Here is a 16,252-nt window from a genome sequence, read left to right on the forward strand (position 1 = left end):
GACTGGCGGCTACAGTTTGGATTCGACTCCTAGTCTGGGAACCTCCATGTGCCGTGGGTGTGGCCCTAGAAAAGACAAAAAATAAATAAAAATTTTAAAAATAAAAAAAAAAGAGAGGCTGGCTTATGTTGCTGTGGAAAAAAGTTATAGATGGAAAGAGCTTATCCAGAGATACCCGATAGTAAGGTCCCAAAAGGCCAGCAGAAACACCAGGAGGGTCTGTAAGGCCCAAGGAGACTCAGATCAGAACCACAAGTGAATGGTTCTCTTATTTTCTAAAGAAAAAAAAAAAAAAAAAAAGCAGGAGGTGCCAGGATGTCCTGGTAGTTAAAAGCATGGGCATCAGGGACAACAGACCTGGGCTGAGTCCTGGGTCTGACACTTAAAACCTATGAGATCTTGGCAAGTGACATAGCCTCTCAGAGCTTCAATGTAAATGCACAATGTTCAATTTCACCTGTGAAATGAGGTCTGAGAATGTAAAATGGTGAAGCCATTTTGGAAAACCACGTAGCCGTTTCTTAAAAGTTAAACATAAATTTACCAAGTGTCCCAGCCATTCCACTCCTAGGTAACTTCCCAAGAGAAATGACAACATATGCACAAAGGGATTTGCATACAAATGTTCTTGGCAGCATTATTCACCATACCCAGAAGGGAAAGCATCCGAATGTTCATGAACTGGTGAACAAATGCACAAAATGCAGCACGTCCGCACAGCAGGGTACCGTAGGGCAATAAAAAGGAGTGGGGTCCTAATACATGCCACAACCTGGATGCATTTATTCCATTTATTTATTTATTTATGTCTTTTTGCCATTTCTAGGGCCGCTCCCACGGCATATGGAGGTTCCAGGCTAGGGGTCTAATTGGAACTGTAGCCGCCGCCCTATGCCAGAGCCACAGCAACGGAGGATCCGAGCCACATCTGCAACCTACACCACAGCTCACAGCAACGCCAGATCCTTAACCCACTGAGCAAGGGCAGGGATCGAACCCGCCACCTCATGGTTCCTAGTCGGATTCGTTAACCACTGAGCCATGACGGGAACTCCCAGGATGCATTTATTCTAAATGAAAGTAGCCAACCACAAAAGATCACATAGTATATGAGTCCACATAAATGAACTGTTCAGAAAAGGCAAATATATGGAGACAGGAAATAGATTCGTGGTTGCCTGGGGTGGGGGCTGAGGTAAAAACTGGGAATGACTACAAATGGACACAACGTTTTTTTGGAATGATGGAATGTTCTAAAATTGGTGATGGGTGCCCAACTCTGTAAATTTATTGGAAATCATTGAACTGTACACTTACCATGGGAAAATTTGATGATATGTAAATTAAACCTCAATAGAGCTGTTATTCAAAAATGGAGTCTGACTCTCTACCTCAAGAGGGCTGCTGTGAGGATTAATTGAGATAATGCCTATAAAGCGGGCAGCCTGGTACAGAACAAGCACTTGATAAATGATGATGATGATGACAATCAGAACATACACTAATATAGATTATGTAATGTAGAATAATAGAAAATGCAGGATAACGACAATTTATATCATATGTACTTATTTAAATTTTTTGTCTTTTTTTAATGATTTTTATTTTTTCCATTATAGTTGGCTTACAGTGTTCTGTCAGTTTTCTACTATATAGCAAAGAGATCCAGTCACACATACATATATACATTCTATGTCTTTTCTGGGGGTGGGGGGGGCACATCTGCAGCATATGGAAGTTCCCAGGCTAGGGGTTGAATCAGAGCTGCAGTTGCCAGCCTACACCAACCACAGCCAGAGCAATGCGGGATCCAAGCCACGTTTGCAACCTCATTTAAATGTTTTAATTGAAGTACAGTTAATTTACAAGGTTGCATTAGTTTCTGGTATACAGTAAAGTGCATTCCATTAGAGTTTATTACAAGACATTGAATAAAGTTTCCTGTGCTCTACAGTAGGACCTTGTTGTTTATATATTTTATATACAGTAGTTTGTATCTATTAATCCCACACTCCTAGTTTACCCCTCCCTACCCCTTTCCCCTTTGGTAACCATGAGTTTGTTTTCTATGTTGGTGAGTCTGTTTCTATTTTGTAAATAAGTCCATTTGTATATTTTAGACTCCACATATAGTGATCTCATATGCGCATCATATGTACTTCTAACCATACCACTCCCACATCTGTCAACCCTCTGGGGTTAAATTGAGGCGGGTATATTATATCATCCTCATTTTTACAGGTGGGGAAACTGAGGCCCCAAGAAGTTCCTAGCTTGCACGGCTAGTACAGAGCGGGAGTAGGGAGTCTTGGATAACTTGCTCGAGTCTGTGCTTCTCAACACGACACTGCTTCTCAGTAAATGTTAACTGTGTATGGAATTACTGCTCTACCTAGTGATGGGGAAAAGGGCCCAGAAAGGGATCAGAGATAGCTCCCCAAGATGGTCACAGGACCCAAACCTGAAGGGTGTAGCAGTTAGGGCAAGAGTGTTCCAGTTAGAGGGAACCACATAAGCAAAGGTGAAAACGTAAGAGAATGCAGGGCGTGGGGAGGCAGTCAGAGGAGCTGGAGGTGGCTAAAGTATGAGCTCACACCAGGCAGTGGGAACATGAGAGTGGGGCCCAGGCAAGTTCAAGGCCACCGAGGGTCCCTGGTGCCCGGACATTAGCCTGAAGAGAATGCCAAGCCAGAGAAGGAAACTCACTGAGTTCCCCAGCACTGCCTTTCTCCAGGAATGACTCACATCACCGTGGCAGGTGGAGGAGGTTGACTCAGCCACTGCTGTGAGCTTGGAGGAGTAGGGGAGCTGCCGCCCCACGTTCCCATCCCACTGTGAGCTAATACCCCAGCAGCCGCCCCAACACCAACTTCACCAGGCAGCTGGGCTTGGTCGTGCTGCCTGGAAGCTGAGCATAGCCTGGTGGGAGCACCTGCTGGCTGCTGACAACTTCCACACCCACCTCCAAACCCAGACACCTGTGGATGCCAGGGGCACCTTTCACCCCACTGCAACAGCCTGCCACAGGGGCAGTGCTCTGGCCGTCCACTCTCACTTGGCTGTCCCCAGAGCCAGGGAATCAGCCTGAGGAAATCTAGCACTTTTTGCATCCTAATTTAATATCCAGATAAACATTTGCAGGTGCGCACAAAACATTCACTGCAGCAAAAGCAAAACTACTGAATAAACTTCTGTGCCTTACAAAAAGGAACATGTTCAGAAATTCTGGTGAATCCATACTGTGGAATACTACGAGGCAGTTAAAAAGAAGAATGCAGATCTATTATTCCACTGTACTGGAATGAAAAAACCTCCAAGATATATTGTGGGTTAAAAAAAAAAAAACCTACAAAATAATGTATCCACTATGCCATCATTTACATAAAAACTAAAATAAACAAACAGAAAACATAAACTAGCTTTCTATTTCTTCAAGTCTACAAATACATAGGTAAACGAAAAAAGTGCCTGGAAGGAAACACATCAAACTTCCACCAGTACTAATTAGGGAAGGAAGCAGGGAAAGAAGAGAGGGAGGAACTTTTCACTCTGTGTATCTCTATGGTGTTTGATTTTTACAAGAGGCATGTATTTGGGTTCTTAAAAACTATTAAAGTCTCTCAAACACACACACACACACAGAGGGAGCGGGGAATGTGTTAAAATGATCACACTGGGGCAGAATTCAGGGTCACTTTTCAAAGAGCTGTGACATCCAGCATTTTGTTTAATTCTTGCCACACCCCCTCGAGGGTAAGCGTTCAAAACCTCTTTTACAGATTAAGAAACTGGACCCAGAGAGGCGAAACAAGCTGTCCAAGGTCATAGGCAGCGCCCCGGGGCCCCTGGACCTTGGACCCAAGCCCAGCGCTCTTTCTAACCGGGACCGGTGGGAACACTGGCTCGGCGGGGGCGGGGCTGCACGTCCGCCTTGTCCCGCTCACAGCGCCTCTGAAAAGCCCCCTCGGCAAGGGGCAAGGGGGCTCAGGCAGGGGAGAAGGGAGGAGAAGAGGAGCGTGAAAGGAGGGCTGATGCACCGCCGCCCACGACAAAATCAGACTTCATGACGTGCCGCCCACTGCGTGGGAGGGACCTGCCGCGTCACCTGGCAAATGACACGTGGGAAGGAGCCTCTCAGGGCCAAGTCCCCCAGCCTGAGATTTCATGCCCCAGGCTCTGGCTGCGCCGTTTGCAGCTGAGTGGTTCCAGGAATGCCTCTTTGCTCAGTTCCCAGAGCGCTCTGTAACCAGGGCAGAAGTGAAACCGTGCCTCTCAGAAGGTTCTAGAACCTGAGGAGCAACACACTTAAATCTTAACACGCTCCAGTGTAGAAAGTGCTTCTAGCCCTCAGTTCTTCCGTTGACTGCTTTGGCACCAAGTGTCTGGTGGGGGGACAGAGACCAGAGGAACCCAGGAAACATGGCCAGGTCCCTCCAAGGACAGGCAGAAGGGACAAAGCCTTTGAGGGGAATACAGGAGGCAGGTACACGCCTCATCTACACACTGAGCAGGTGTGACTCCTCAGAGCATACACAGAGAAGAGGCTTTGGCCAAATCACGGATCCTTTACTCACACTTAGAATGGGACCAAACCCACAAGGCCATGAAGCCAGTGACAAGAGCCTGGATCCTGGAAGTTCTGATCCTAGATCTGCTGCCTTGCTCAAGTTTCTGAACCTCACTGGGTTTCCCCATCTGTAAAATGGGTATTATTATACCTGCCTCTTGGGTATGGTGATATCTAGATCATAGGACATATAATAACACAATAACATAATTAAATAAAATGTAACAAGTACAGAGTGTCCGTAAAATCTGGAAACAGGAGTTCTCTTGTGGCACAGGGGGTTAAGGATATCGTGTTGATACTGCAGTGGCTAGGTTTGCTGCTGTGGCATGGGTTTGATCCCTGTCCCAGGAACTTCCACCTGCTACGGGAGCAGCAAAAAAAAAAAAAAAAAAATCTGGAAACATTATATGAATGCATACATGTTCATATGTATTTATTCATCCACTTTATAGAGTGGAAGAGTTGCAGACAAAATTGTATACTTTTTTTTCTTTTTTTTTGTCTTTTTTAGGGCCACATCTGTGGCATATGGAGGTTCCCAGGCTAGGGGTCTAATCGGAGCTGTAGCCGCCAGCCTACGACGGAGCCACAGCAATGCCAGGTCTGAGTGCGTCTTTGACCTACACCACAGCTCACGGCAACGCCGGATCCTTAACCCACTAAGCGAGGCCAGGGCTGGCACCTCATGGTTCCTAGTCGGATTCATTTCCACTGCCCCATGATGGGAACTCCCAAAATTGTTTACTTTCATCTCTGTATCCAGACTTTATGGACACCCTATATACAAATAGAATTTCATACGAATGTGTATAAATATAATAAAATTAGTAATGATAAAATAAAACATACCAAGCACTTACACTGTAGATGGGATCATGTCAAGAACTTACCAGTGTTATCTAATTTAATGCTCAAGCAAGCCCTGGAGGTGGGTACTGTTATCATCCCCAGTTTACAGAGGCAGAAACTAAGGTACAGGGAACTGAAGAGACTTGCCAGCTTGCCAAGGTCACCCAGGGGATAACTGACAAAGCCAGTTTGCGACCAGAGTCATCTAACCCTATGCTGTTAACTACCCCTCTAAACCATCTACCCTTCAGGGAAGACCAAATAAAATGGACCAGCAGACAGTTCTGCAGCCCGGAGGGCGGGCTTAGGAAATGCCTGGTCCTCTGAGTATTGAGCTCTTACAGGAGAGAAACGAAATCCAATTGGCTCATCACCATATCTGGAATAGTAATGGACAAGATGTAGGCTGACAGTCAATATTTTGTGAGAGGGAAGGAAAATTAGTATTCATTAGCCAGTGGCTGGAATTCTTGGGTTTTTTTTGGGGGGGGGAAGTCTCATTTCAGAGCCTTTCCTAGGAACCTCCACCTCCTAACACATGTGGGGCCGCCAGATCCACCTGGCTCTCCCCTCCATCGCACAGAACCCGGAATCTAAACCCTGGCTGGGAAGCACCGAGGCCAGGCGGCCACCCACCATCCAGGACCGGAAGTGGCCTACCTTCTTCAGCATCATTCCTAAGCGAGGCCTCCAGCAGGGCCACGCTGGCCTCGAAGGACACCTTCTTTCGCCGGCCGCCGGTGCTGCGCTTCCGCTCATGCTTGCGCTTACGATGCTGCAGGTCCTGTTCATACTGTGCCCATTTCTTCAGCTGCTGGGCCCGGCGCTTCTGGGCGGCGCGCAGCCGCTCCAACGTGGGCACCTTCTCCAGCAGCTGCAGCTCCGTCAGCAGGTCCACGTGGCTGGCCATGGCCACCGCGCCTCCCCGCGCCCTGGCTGGGGGCTAGCACGGCGCGCCGGGGGCTGGGGCAGCATGGGGGCACCTGCAGGGCCGGGGCCGCATGCGGGGACCTGTGGCAGGGGAGGGACACAGGTGGACATGCTTGTCAGGCTCAAAACTCTGATCTGATTATATCACCTGACCCCATGTTCCAAACACTTCCCCAACCCCATTTTATTTCATTTTTTTTAATTGAGATGTAATTGATCTCTAACATTGTATAAGTTTAATTTTTTTTGGTCTTTTTAGGGCTGCACCTGAGGCATATGGAGTTTCCCAGACTAGGGGTTGGATCCGGAGCTGTAGCAGATCCAAGCCATGTCTGTGACCTACAAGACAGCTCACAGCAACTCAGGACCCTTAACCCACTGAGCAAGGCCAGGGATTGAACCTGCCTCCTCATGGATGCTAGTCAGATTCATTTCCACTAAGCCATGACCAGAACTCCCGCTGTATAAGTTTAAAGTGTACAATTTGTGTCGCTGTACACCTGAAACCGACACAACATTGTATATCAACTATACTTCAATTTTTTTTAATGTTACTGGAAATATAATCAACATAAAGGGAAGATGAGTTGGGACACATAAATGCAGGCAGGCAAGGCCGGTGGAGAATTGCAGGTTGCTGGGTACAGGTCTACATCTGCATGCTGTGGAAATGCTCGCTATCACAAAGGGGATCAGGACACCCCTGAGCTTCAGCAAGTGCTTGTTCGTCTCCTGGTTCCCTGCTTCCCTCGGGAAGATAAAGGATTGAGCCTTGCTCTGGATTCTCAGGCGCTCAGGTTGGGTCAGAATCTTCAGGTCTCTTCCTGAAGAGACTGGAGGGCACGCAGGAGGAATGGGGGAGGGGTTGGCTTGGCAATATCCACAGGGCAAAGGCTCCTGGGGTCTGAGTGGACCTCAAGGATCAGCGCAACCCAATGCTAAGGCTCAGCAGGAAACGAGTGAACTGCCCTCGGTTACGTTTTGGTTTGTTTTAAATGTCCTGCAGTGGGAGTTCCCGTTATGGCTCAGCAGAAACGAATCTGTGTATTTAGTTTTAGCATCCATGAGGACACAGGTTCGATCCCTGGCCTCGCTCAGTGGGTTAAGGATCTGACCTTGCCCTGGGCGTTGGTGTAGGTCACAGATGCAGCTCGGATCCTGCGTTGCTGTGGCTGTGGCTGGGGCTGGCAGCTGTAGCTCCGATTTGGCTCCAGCCCAGGAACCTCCATATGCTGTACTCATGGCCCTTAAAAAAAAAAAAAATTAATTTAAAAAATAAAAATAAAAAAATTAAATATCTTCCAATGATTTTTAATTAATTAAACTTTTTATTTTGAGATAATTGTAGATTCACATGCAGTCCTAACAAATAATATGGAATAATCCTGTGCAACCTTTACTTAGTTTATCCCAATGGTGACATCCTGCAAAACTACAGTACACTGTGGAAGCCAAGAATCTGATGTTGATACAACCTATCAATCTATTCAGATTTCCCCAGTGTTTGTACGTGCTCATTTGAATGTGAGTGTGTGTTTGTGTGTTTAGTTGTAGACAATTTCATCATGTTTATGTACCCAACAACAGTCAAGATACAAACAGTTCCATCACACAAGCAGCCCTCATCACCCCTCTCCCAATCCACTCCTGTCCTCGCCCTTGACAGTCACTAATCTATTCCTCACCTGTTGAATAGTCGCTTCCAAAGTGTTATATAAAAGAATCAGACAATGGATAACTTTGGGGGCTAACTTTTTTTTACTCAGCATCCCTTGAGATTCGCCGCAACTTGTTCTGTGAATCTGTAGTTCCTTGTTTATTGCTGAGCAGTGACCCTCTTTATGGATCCACCCCGGTTTGTTTATCCCTGCACTCACTGAAGAACATCTGGGTTGTTTCCCGTTTGGGGCTTATACATTCATGTACAGTTTTTTTGTGTGTGAGCATAATAAGTTTCCATTTGTCGGGAGTAAATGCCCAAGAGTACCGGTGCTGGGCTGTACAGTAATTACATGTTTAGTTTTAAAAGAAACTGTCATACTGTTTTCCAGAATGGCTGTACCATTTTTCATTGCCCCAGCAACGTATGAGGATCCGGTTTCTCTGCCAGAATTTGGTGTGCTCGCTGTTTTTTACTCATTTAGATATATATATTTTTTCTTTTTTGTCTTTTTTCCTTTTCTAGGGCTGCTCCTGCAGCATATGGAGGTTCCCAGGCTAGGGATCGAATCGGAGCTGTAGCTGCCAGCCTATGCCAGAGCCACAGCAACACAGGATCCGAGCCGCGTCTGCGACCTACACCACAGCTCACAGCAACGCCGGATCCTTAACCCACTGAGCAAGGGCAGGGATCGAACCCGCAACCTCATGGTTCCTAGTCGGATTCGTTAACCACTGAGCCATGATGGGAACTCCAAGATATTTCTTTTTAAAAGTAAGGAGCTCACGGAGTGTTTTACAATATTGTCATACATTGCTAAACATACATTTAAAACTTGAAGATTTTATATCCCAAATCAGATTTTCAGTTTTCTTTCTTCCTTCCTTTCTTCCTTTCTCCCTTCCTTCTTTCCTTTCTCTATTTTTATTTTTTTCTCTTTTTCAGCTGCCCCGCAGCATATGAAATTCCCAGGCCAGGGATCAGATCTGAGCTGCAGTTGCAACAGCAGCAATGCCAGATCCTTAACCCACTGTGCTGGGCTGGGCTGGGCTGGGGACTGACTTGTGTCCCAGCACTGCAGAGACAGCACCAATCCCACTGCTTCACAGCAGGAACTCCTTATTTTCAGCTTACAAAAAAAAAAAAAAAAAAAACTAAAAAAACAAAAAAGTCTCAGTACCTGGCCACCCTGGGATCCCAGGACAGCAATCAGCAGGTATGGAGTAGAATTGTCCTCCTCAGATAGGGCACATACCCTCTAATTTCTTAGTCCTCACTATCCCCCATTACTCCCATGTGACTGTCACTGATGGGCGTTGCTTGCTAGCTCCTAGGGCCATTTGAGTTTGCAAACCCTGTCTTAGAATGAGACAGCAGTCTCCACATATCCAGAGGTCCAATCTGTGCAAGAAAGAGAAGATCTGTGAGCCTCCAAAGCAGAACAGGACCAGGGTATAGGGGCACAATGGAGTGCACCCAAAGAATGGACACCTGGCCTCTAGAGCCATCCAACAAGCGAGTGAACAAGGACTTTTGGTCCAGGTAGCTCTCTCTGGAGGTGGCAAATTCTCCATCCCTCCACTGATATCAGATCCGTCTAAGTATTCTGTACAATTTCTTTCAGCCCTAATATTCTAATCACAAATGGTTACTCATGTCTTCATTATTAAGTATTCACTCATCACCTACTCAGTGGGAGGTACCAAAAACTTGCTAAGAGGAAGGTAAGAATAATCCTATCACTCACTCTTGTTAAAGCCCTGAATCCTTTCCCAGGAACATCCTTAGCCATCATCCCAGCCAGGTGTCTCCCTAAGTATAGAAAGAGAACCCCTTCCAAGGGAATTTTCAAAAGTCCAGGACAAGACTTAATATAACATGGACTCAGAGACAGCAGGTGACACCCTTTTCACTTCTTTTTCAATCTATTGGATTTTTGCCAGAAGAAAGTGTCAGTTCAGTGGTAATAGACCTTTAACAGTTTATAACCACGTCAAGTTCCCCTGTAAACAAAGAGAAAGCAGGCCTCAGGCTCATAGCCTCAGGCAAACAATTGCAGCTAGGATAAAACGTAACAGCACTGATTTTTTTTTCCCCCTGTGGATTTGGCTTCACAGTTATTGTTTATTTATGGTAGTGATATAACATGTCTTTCTTTTCTTCTCGCTTTTTTAGGGCCACACCCACGGCACATGGAAATTCCCAGGCTAGGGGTGGAATCAGAGCTGTAGCTGCCAGCCTACACCACAGTCACGGCAACACAGGATCCGAGCCGTGTGTGCAACCCACACCACAGCTCATGGCCATGCTGGATCCTTAACCCATTCACCCACTCAGCGAGGCCATGGATTGAACCCCCAGCCTCATGGATACTACTTGGGTTCCTAACCCAGTGAGCCACAAGGGAACTCCTGAAATTTTCTTTTTAAAATAAATCCACTTCAGTGGAAAACTTACAAGGTGGTAGCAAAGAAAAATTAAATAATGATGGTATTTAGTGCTGGCAAAAGTTGTAAGTGATTGATATCTGGGGGATCCGCCTGGCCACTGATCCTCAATGACAACAATCTTATAAGAGAAGTATTCATATGAGCTTAGAGTTTCATCTGACAACTATTTATGGGATGTCCATCGTATGCTAGGACTGCATTAAAGGGTAGGGATACAGCAGGGTAGAGACAGGTATGGTCCCTGCCATTGGATGGATGACTAAACAGAGGCACAAGGGAGCAGAGGATGCACTCACAGGATACAAAGGCTGAGCAGTAGCTCGCACCCTGGCCCTGACTCCGAGCACAAAGCTCCCTCCCTGGGCCCCAGGATGGCAGGCCCCATGCTAGCAGAAGCCACTCACTGCTGTGCCTTCCCTGGCCTGAACAGTTCGAAGGAATTAAGGGCAGTCGCCCAGCCCCCTGGAGAAAGGTGAGAACAGTGTCTCCCAAGGGCCAAAAAAGGGGGCCAGAGCACAGTTTCTCTGGCTTTGCGCTCCCTGCCAATCCCACCTGGCTCGCCTCTTTGGGGTCCCTGGAGCTGGGGCTCCAGGACAGCTCCCTCTTGACTGCTGGTTTTCAGGTGACCTAGTTTCCCCCAATAGACCCACACACCTCCCGCCCCCGTCCGAGAAAACCCTGCTGGGTCTAATTAAAGAATTGCCATTGGTGCTGTTAACACAGCAGCTGGGCAGCCCCCAAGTCAGGGCGCTGGCCTGGGTGCTAGAACAGCCCATAGAAGTCCTGGCTCCTGTGAGCTGCAGACTGGCCCCCTCATGAGACCCAGGTGTACTTGTTCAAACTTCCAGAGACAGCCCTGGTTGGTGATGGGGACACAGCCCAAAGTGCCCGAACCTGGGAGGGCAAAGCATCATCAACACTCAAAAGGGATCCCCGAGGTGGACCTCATTTGGAGGAAAACTGGCTCCAAGGAGCTACACTGAGCGCAGCGTGTTGTGGGAGCATTCAGATGGACCGTCTTGCAGAGAAGTGGGCACGTGGCGCCACAGGTCAATGGAGTGTCTGGGCTAAAGAGCGGGTGGGGCAGGGGTCTGCAGAGGCCACGTTGGGGTGAGGTTATCCAGGAAGTGTGTGTGTGCTACGAGAGGAAAAGGGGAAACAGGGCGGGGTACTTAATTTTTCCAACACATGGCTCTGTGAGGTCTGGGCAGATGAACCAAAATAGCCTGACAGCAGCAGCCTGAAGCCTGAGGCCAAAGCACTTGACCTTCTGTGAGTAGGAACAGGCACTGGGAGTGAGTCTGGATGCAGCCTCTGGTTGCCACCTGACAAAGCCTGAACTCGATTCCTGTGGGTGCATCCACTCACCCCGCTGTCCCCCAAAGGAAGAAACCTCAGTGTACATCCCGGGACACAGGAGCCGAGCTACGGAAAGCTGAGCCTTCGAGCAGAAACGCAAGGAAGAGTGTAGGGGTCTGGGGGCGAGGTGGAGGGGAGACACACAGCATGCACTACCGAGCCTCCCCTTCCCCCAAAATGAAAAGAAAGAGTGTTTTTTGGGGGGATGACATGCCTCTGAGAAAACAGAAAGAGGAAGAAAGGCACAGGCCCATTGAAAGACACGGTTTGGTGGTGGTCTCTGTGGTTCCCCTAAGTATCGCTCTGTGCTAGGCCCTGATTGGCCAGAGCCCTGTGGCCATGGCCTAAGCCCAGCCCGAGTGATTAGTTGGGGGTTAGGTACATGACCCCAAGCTGGACCAATCAGAAGCTCTCTCAGAGTTCCCTGGTGGGTGGCTAAGTGGGTTAAGGATCCAGCATTGTCACTGCTGCGGCTCTAGTAATCGCTATGGCTTGGGTTCACTCCCTGGCCCAGGAACTTCCACATGCCTCAGGCACGGCCAAAAATATAAAATAAGGAAGTTTCTTTCTCTCTCTCTCTCTCTCTCTCTCAAAGGAAGGAAGAAGGAAAGAAAGAAATTTAGGAGTTCTCTTGGGGTTCAGTGGATTAAGGATTGGTGTTGTCATTGCTGTGACACAGGTTTGAGCCCACCTTTCGATGAAGCCAATCCTTGGGAGTCAGAGGAGAGAAACAGGGTCATTTTATTTAGAGAACTCTGGACTTTAGCTATCCACGCCAACAAAATCCCCTTTATTATTTAAGCTAATTAAATTGAATTTTTGTCACTTGTAGCCAACAGTACCCCACCAGACATGAATGCTGCTTTTAGGGATGCAGGAACAGGAGCCCCAGAATGGATGCTGCCTGAAGCAGGATGACTGGTCTCTTGCTGGGGCATCTGGTAATATGCCATCTTCTGGCCCTCCAGGCCCAAGCGGGGGGGGGGGGGGGGCAGCCTTGAAGAAGGGCTGGAAGGCCAACATCAAGGTTCCCACACCAGCCCCGCCCCCTGAGGTGGGAGAAAGGGCCCCTGGCCTTGTGACGCCTCCATCCCAGGGGAGCAGCTGGTTGACATATCTTTGGACCTGTGCCTAGTGCCTTGAGAAAAACAACACGAAGGAAGGTGAATTCAAATTGAAGAGACTTTAAAACATGAGTCAGACAGTGTCTCAAAGTTCACGCTGTTAAAAGAAAACGTTAAGTTTTTTTTCCTTGTTCTTCAGCTATTCTTCTCCGCACAATATTGGCAGCAGCCTGGAGGAAGGCCGGGAGTGCTCGCGCCTCGTGCTTCCTGTACCATTAAGCACGAGGGAAGAAGGAAAACAAAACAGCCCCAGCTTTCCCTCCTCCAAGCTCACTTGGGACCCACTTTCTCTCCTAAAGGATGCACACCCCCGCCCTCCCACAACACGCTTCTTTGAATAATAGCGTCATTTCCCCCTTCCTTCCCCCTTCCTGCCCAACCCCCAGCAGAAAGATGCTTTACTCATGAGCAAAGAGACTTCTGGGGCTCTTGATGCCCCAAATATCTGAATTAGAAATTAGCCTTGTCCCCCCACCAACCCCATTCTCATGGGATTTTGTGGACTTTCTGTTCCACTCCTGCTGTAATGAAGCTTCTAGATTTTGGGCACAGTCATGTTAGACAGACATCCCGTTTTAATCTGTTGTGGGACTAGGGTCGCGGAGAGTCTGCTCCTTAACTCTGCCTCTCCTAGCTGTGCTCCTTCATTCACACCTCTGAGTAGTGGCCCTGGGCTTGGCTTTGATTTGCTGTTGTCCTCGGAAGTCCATTTACTGTAACCCAATTTGGCAAGACTTGGGGGGGGAGGTAGAGGAAAGGGGCGGGCAGCAGGACACACAAACCACAAATTCCACAAGAACACAGTGGTCCATCAAGCATCTTGAGCTCTCTCAGGAAAAGAATCATGTCCAGGAGTTTCCGTTGTGGCGCAGAGGAAACGAATCCAACTAGGAACCATGAAGTTGCAGGTTCAATCCCTGGCCTCACTCAGTGGGTTAAGGATTTGGTGTTGCCATGAGCTGTGGTGTAGGTCGCAGACTCGGCTTGGATCTGGCATTGCTGTGACTCTGGCATAGGCTGGCAGCTACAGCTCCAACTGGACCCCTAGCCTGGGAACCTCCATATGCTGTGGATGCGGCCCTAAAAAGACAAAAGACAAAAATAAATAAATAAATAAAAAGAATCATATCCAGTGTTAAGATAATAACCCAGTTGACCTCTGTCTGAACTGGTTGGGCCATTTCAGGAATACAGGAGCAGATCTTAACGAAAGCCATGAACAAAAGGATTAGCTTTGTTCCACGTGTCTAGAGGGCAGAGTTGGAATCCCAGACAGGCAAAAAGAAGAAGCAGGATCAGCCTGGCATGAGGAAAAATTATCTAATGTTGGCATTTCAACCAACCCAGGCTATGGCATGATGCTGGGGTCCCCACCACCAGGAACTCCACGGCCACTCATGAAGCTGCTCAGAGAGAAGGTCCACGCAGTGTTGGAGGTGGGACTGGCCCAGTGAGCCCCAACCCCAGCCCGGCAGACAGATCAGTATTAGGAGCAAGACTGTCATGTATATTTGCAAGCCAGCACTTGGTAACCAGCTAGCCAGACAGCATGGAAGGAAGAACCATTTCAATTAGATGTGGATTGATGATGCTTTGGATTCATTCTACCTGTGAAGGTGAGGCAGCTTTCTCAGATTCAGCTCCAAGAGAATTTCCAAGGAAACAGCTTGAACGAGTGAAGGGAAACCCATGAACACACCTATCTTCCATGCTGAGCTTCTCCCCTTGAACCTAAACCCACAAAGGCCCACGTGCTTGTGGGAAGAATGCCAGTGTGGGGGAAGCTGCAAGGGACAGAACAAAGGTGCCAAGGATGGGGCACTTGCAGAGCTGACATGATGTCTACGAATACATTAGTCAGTCACAGTCACAGTGCTAAACCAGCCAGTCTTCTAAAGAAGCTTATGTAACAGCTAAGCACGGGGAAATGGGAATCGAATTACACATACTGCTTCTCCAAGGCTTGGGGGAGTGTGGTCCACCCCCTCCCTTTGCAGGGAGATAAAAACTCCCTTGGCAGCTGGTTGGATCTTTTTTCCAAAGGAGGCCACCTGTGGCCACAGAATGCCCTCCCAGGATACACACTTATTAGACAGGTGATGGCCTTTCACACTGGCTAAGCCTTCAGTGGCATAAAGCACCCCTGCCTCCCTCTCTCAGCATGACATCCTTGGCCAAGCTTTCTTCTATTACGCCAACACTTAGGTTGGTGGTGGCTTCTTGGAGTGCTGTGAGGACAGGGGTTATGTAGCCGCAATGATAACAGGAGGAGTGAATGCTGTGATCGATTAGTAATGTCTGCCACAGACAAAGTAGTGGGACGTGGCTGCATGCATACCGAGCATGCAACTCTGTTCTATATCACACTTGCCTAAGCTTGGATTTCAATACTGGCCTTTGCCCCATTGTTCAAAATCCTCTCCTCTTCACAAGCATCTAGAAAGTTATCAGATTGAGCAGAAGGGCTCCTCAATACCAGTATATCCTTCAACCAAAACCACAAAATCACTGTGGCCTCAAAGGTAGCAAAGAATCAAGATGTTCTTAGGTTCTAGTAAGAATTTCTCTAATAACTTGCTCAAGGGGGTAGAATGAAGACTTGTCCGCCCTGACTCCACTCCCTTAAAGTGAATGGATCCCAGTGCTAGGAAGCAGTAGGATGAGAGAACACAAGCAAAGGATGGCAGTCCCTGTGGTGATTGGCATCTCTCCCAACCCGGTCCCTGGAAAGTAGGGAAATAAGCATCCTGCTGGTAACTGGACAGGGTCCTCTCTTGAAGGGATGGGTCGACATCAGCCAGGGGTCACTGTCTCATCCATCCTGAGCATGTTGGGTCCCCCACTATTACCAACATCAAGGAGGAAGGGGACTGTGGTCTGCTTCCTATTAAGACTCTTCTCTCCACTTCAGAAACCTCAAAGGTACCCCTAGCAAGCTGTCTCCTCTCCCTTAACCAGGAGTGCAGCTGGGATGGGATTTTTTATTTTTTATTTTTTGTTTTTTAGGGCGACACCTGCAGCATATGGAGGTTCCCAGGTTAGGGGCTGAATCGGAGCTATAGCTGGTGGCATACGCCACAGCCACAGCAATGCCAGATCCAAGCCGAGTCTGCGACCTACACTATAGCTCATGGCCACACCGGATCCTTAACCCACTAAGCAAGGCCAGGGATCGAACCCACAATCTCATGGTTACTAAGTCGGATCCTTTTTTTTGGTCTTTTTTTGCCTTTTCTGGGGCCATATGGTGGTTCCCAGGCTAGGGGTCGAATCAGAGCTATAGCTGCCGGCCTACGCCAGAGCCACAGCA

The 16,252-nt window shown here is 48.1% G+C and overlaps 1 protein-coding gene across 2 annotated transcripts in view; it reads right to left on the minus strand.

Moving 5' to 3' along the window:
* The window catches only part of PPP1R16B (protein phosphatase 1 regulatory subunit 16B), a 111,616-nt gene that overhangs the window by 77,968 nt on the left and 17,396 nt on the right, over window positions 1-16,252 (minus strand). For both annotated transcript variants that reach the window (XM_047771100.1, XM_047771101.1), the window contains exon 2: window positions 6,080-6,430. In XM_047771100.1, coding sequence (XP_047627056.1) covers window positions 6,080-6,329 — 250 coding nt within the window. In that variant the 5' untranslated portion in view covers window positions 6,330-6,430. The remainder of the gene's footprint in view (window positions 1-6,079; window positions 6,431-16,252) is intronic.

Source organism: Phacochoerus africanus, chromosome 3 (assembly GCF_016906955.1).
Source record: "Phacochoerus africanus isolate WHEZ1 chromosome 3, ROS_Pafr_v1, whole genome shotgun sequence".
NCBI lineage: Eukaryota > Metazoa > Chordata > Mammalia > Artiodactyla > Suidae > Phacochoerus > Phacochoerus africanus.